At 50.2% G+C, this 4320-nt stretch overlaps 1 protein-coding gene across 3 annotated transcripts in view; it reads left to right on the top strand.

Moving 5' to 3' along the window:
* TEAD2 (TEA domain transcription factor 2) overlaps positions 1 to 4320 on the top strand; it is a 14554-nt gene that overhangs the window by 3453 nt on the left and 6781 nt on the right. Inside the window, exons 5-8 of one of the 3 annotated variants that reach the window (XM_007463347.1) lie at positions 717 to 728; positions 955 to 1062; positions 1158 to 1216; positions 3578 to 3642. In XM_007463347.1, coding sequence (XP_007463409.1) covers positions 717 to 728; positions 955 to 1062; positions 1158 to 1216; positions 3578 to 3642 — 244 coding nt within the window. Of the gene's footprint in view, positions 1 to 716; positions 729 to 954; positions 1072 to 1157; positions 1217 to 3577; positions 3643 to 4320 lie in introns of all 3 variants that reach the window. The other 2 variants (XM_007463348.1, XM_007463349.1) reach the window with 2 other exon arrangements.

Raw genomic sequence — 4320 nt, 5'->3', positions numbered from 1 at the left:
CCTCCCCTCCCCTCCCCTCACTGCCTTCTTCCTCTCATGCCGTGAGGATCTCCTCTTTGTCTCCTTCTGGTTCATCTTTCCATGTTGCCTGCCTGCATTTTCTGTGCCCAGAAATCTTCATTTCCTTTTGGAGATGTTCATCCCTTTTCTTTTTTGCATCCTCTGGATTTCCTGTTCCATCTTGGCCTGAGACCTTCATTTTCTACTCCTCTGAGTATGGGGTCTTTTCTGCCTCTTCCTTAGGACTTGGGGACCACTACTTCCTGTTCCTTTTGTGCCCAGAAGCCTCCCCATCCTTTTTCTTTAAGTCTGAAAACCTTCACTCCCAGTCTTTGGTCTTTTGTGGACCTCACTGTCCCCCTCTTTCCTGTCTGAGTTGGGAAACCTTCACCGTCTCTTCTCTCTGGGTTTAAAAGTTTCATTTCCTGTTGCCTGTGTATTCGGAAACCTCCACTTCCGGCTCTTTCTGAACCTAGAAACCCTCGTTGCTGTCTTTTATTCTGGGCATGGGAACCCCTTTCCTCCTCTAGGCCTGGCTTTCTCTACTTTCTATTCTATATTCATCCCTTGCTCCCCCTTCCTTCCATCGCTCAGCTCAGGGTGGCTGGACTGTAGGGGTTGGGAGGGCAGGAAGGTGGAGTGGGGCAGTCCAGACCTCATTTCCTAAGTCGTGTTTTCTTTCTTCCTTTGGCACCCTCCCCCACCCCCATGGACAGGCCCTGAATGTGGTAAGTCCTCTTGCGCATCCTCCCACCCTCTCCCTTTCCCAGACATCCCTGAGGAGGCCAGGAGGGGCAGGGGGCTGTAGTGAGAGGGATTTGGACCCTCACCCAACCCTTTGCCTTGGCTCCCCAACTCTGCATCTCCGCGGGCTTGCCCTGCCATGTCATTGTCCCACCCTTCCTGTGTCTACTGGGACTTCGCACTAACATGGACCTCCAACTTTTCCTCCAGGACCAGGTTTCCAAGGACAAGGCTTTCCAGACAATGGCCACCATGTCCTCAGCCCAGCTCATCTCAGCACCTTCCCTGCAGGCCAAACTTGGTCCCACCGGTCCTCAGGTGGCCTGGGTTGGGGATTGTGGGGTTCAGGGCTGGAGCGGTGGGGTTGCAGTTTCAACAGGAAATTGATTGAGCCCCCTTCTTTGTCTCTTCAGACCCCAGAGCTTTTCCAGTTTTGGTCGGGGGGTTCTGGGCCCCCCTGGAATGTTCCAGAGTAAGTACTTCCTATTCTGGCTCAGCACCTGCTCCCCCTCCCCCCACCTCCAGCCCTTTCTCACCCCATCTTCCAGCTCCCAACTCTCTTGTGAGCATAGATTCTGGAGTCAGGCTATCTGCATCTGAATCCCAGGGAGGAGGCTGGGGCAGTGATCCAGAGAAGAAGACTAGGTCTGAGCTGGGATAGTGAGGAGGGGATGGGGAAGAGAGGAGAAGGAGGGATGGGGCTGGGGCCTGATGGACTGAGAAGGAGAGACGAGGCAAGGAGAGTGCTTGGGGTCTGGCTGGTGACTGGGGTTGGTGGGACCATCCAGAAATGTGCAACCTGGGAGAGGAGTGGGTTTGAGGAGGAAATAAGCTCAGCATGGGATTGATGTGATGAATGTGAGGGGCCTGTAGGATGCCCATGGGGATAATGACCTCCCAGTGAGATTGTCTGGGCCCCAGAGACTCATGGGAAAGGCTTGTTCTCATCCCATAAATGTGGTTCTTGGGCCTGAGGGTAGAGCAGGGCTCTTCTCTCAGAGTCGGAAGGAAGAAAATGGGCCCCTTTTCAGCTCTGAGAGAGCCCTGAGGGTGACAGGATATGTTTTAAGCCTAGAAGATAGAAAGGGCCCCAGAGGCTCATGGGAAATGGAGTTTTCAGCCCATGGAGGTGACAGTGGATCCAGGCTGGGAGAGAAAAAAGTTTGCTGGGGAGGTGCTGCTGGATGGGGACACAGGAAAGGGCCAGAACAAGTCCCTGGGGGCTGAAGGAACTACAGGTTTGCAGGGGAGAGGGTTGGGCTGGAAGGAGGGGTGGTTCAGCAAGCATCGCACTGGGCATCGGGGTCCCACCTTTTATGGAGCTGATAGTCAAATGGGGGCAACGAATGTTAATTAAATCGTCACCTAGATAAACACAAAATTGAAGTGTGTGCCGTTGTGTGGAGAATCAAAACAGGTTCTTGGTTGACGGAGAGAGTTCTGGGGGTTTTTCTGAGGAGGTAACACTGAAGGCCAAGTAGGACTTAGCAAGGTATATAACGGGGTTGGGAATATTTTAGGTAGAGAAAACAGCATGTGCCAAGGCCCTGAGGTGTGAAAGTTTGGGGAGTTCCAGAAACCGAGAGAAGTATTAAGCCATTGGCTGGTCAGTCAGATGTTTACTGAGCACCTACTAAGTGCCTGGTACTCTTTTAGTATTGGGGACCCAGCATTGAACAAATTAGAATTCCTGCTTTCGTGGAGCTTATATACTTGGAGAGGGGAGGAGGCAGACAATAAACATATAGATAAATAAATAAGCATTAATAAGAAAAGAATAAATGTGGGAAATAAAGCAGGGTATATATCCTCTTTTTATGATTTTTTTTTTTTTTTTGCGGTACGCGGGCCTCTCACTGCTGTGGTCTCTCCTGCTGCGGACCCCAGGCTCCGGACGTGCAGGCCCAGCGGCCACGGCTCACGGGCCCAGCCACTCCGCAGCATGTGGGATCTTCCCAGACCGGGGCACGAACCCACGTCCCCTGCATCGGCAGGCGGACTCTCAACCACTGCGCCACCAGGGAAGCCCTATCCTCTTTTTAGACAGGGGTCATGAGAGGCCTCTCTGAGGAGGTGGCATTTGAGCAGTGGCCCTAATGGGTAAGAGGGTAGGGTATTGGGGTTTAGATTTCAGAACTGGGATGGCAAGTACTAGGTTATGGTTTCTGCGGGCTCAGGTCTAAATGTCCATGGAGTTTGTGTCTTTCTGATCCTGATCTTTTGACACTTGGCCTCTGCCTGCCTTCTGACATCTCAGTCTCCTCACCACTATCTCCTGGGCTACCCATAGGTTATTGGCTTCTAGAGCCTTGTTGTCAGATACTGCAGTCACTAGCCACATGTGGTTATTGAAATTTAAGTTAATTAAAATTAAATAAGAATTCACTTCCTTGGGAATTCCCTGGCGGTAGAGTGGTTAGGACTCGGTGCTTTCACTGCTGTGGACCGGGTTCAACCCCTGGTTGGGAAGATCCCGCAAGCCACTCAGCATGGCCAAAAAAAAGAATTCAGTTCCTCAAATATCCTAGCCACATTCATACTCAGTAGTCACAGGTCATGTGCTCAGTAGCCACATGTGGCCAGTGGCTACTGTGTTGGATGGCACAGATACAGAACATTTCCATCATCGCAGAAAATTCTATTGGACAGCCCTGCTTTATTTTATTTTATTTTTTAAACATTTATTTTATTGAAGTATAGTTGAGGCTTCAATGAAATGGTGCCCATAATGTGCTTGCACAGGGTCTGGCTTGTCACGGCCCCTCAGTAAATGTTAGATGGTACGATTAGCATCTTTCCTTCTTACTGACCCCCAGTTTCCTTTCTCCCTCAGTGTGAAGCCATTCTCGCAGACACCGTTCTCCTTGTCACTGACTCCTCCATCTACTGACCTCCCAGGTAAGAGCCTGTTCTCCACCCTCTCTTGTTTTCCCCTCTCTCTTCTCAGCCCTGAATGCCTTTCCTTCAACCTTCCATTGATCAGGGGATACATTCTTACTGAGATTCAGCTCTCAGGCAGGGCCTGTGGATGGAAAGATGAGTCACAGAATTTATAGTGGTTAAGAGCCTGGCCTCTGTAGCCAGATCTACTGGGTTTATGGTCTGTCACTTGCTAACCTAAAGGACATCAGGGATATTGATATATTAATCAAGATTCTTTAGCTGCACATGACAGAAACACAAATCAAGCTAGATGACCAAAGAAAAAAGGGGGGGGGGAATTTATTGGTTCAGGTAACTGTTATTTCAGGAGTTATGGCTTCAGGCATTGCTGGATCCAGGGGCTCAAATGGTAGCATCAGGACTTGCTTGGGTCTGCTTTCCTCTGTGGTGGCTTCATTCCCAGGCAGGCTCTGCCCACCTGGTAGCAAAGATGGCTTCCAGAAGTCCATGCTGATGTGGTCCTAAGAACTCACATTGGTGAAAGAGAGCTCTCAGGTTCCACAGATTCATCAATTGGGAATGCTTTTGGCTGCAAGTTACAGAATATCCAAATTAACAGTGCCTTAAATAGTAAAGGCTTTAATGATTCCACATAACAAAAAATCTGGAGGTGGGCTGCTCCTGTGCTGGTTC

This window comes from Lipotes vexillifer, unplaced genomic scaffold (genome assembly GCF_000442215.2).
Source record: "Lipotes vexillifer unplaced genomic scaffold, Lipotes_vexillifer_v1.1 scaffold802, whole genome shotgun sequence".
In the NCBI taxonomy this organism is placed as follows: Eukaryota; Metazoa; Chordata; class Mammalia; order Artiodactyla; family Lipotidae; genus Lipotes; species Lipotes vexillifer.
The sequence above is the reverse complement of the archived record's forward strand: the minus strand, read 5'-3'. Positions and strand labels throughout refer to the sequence as shown.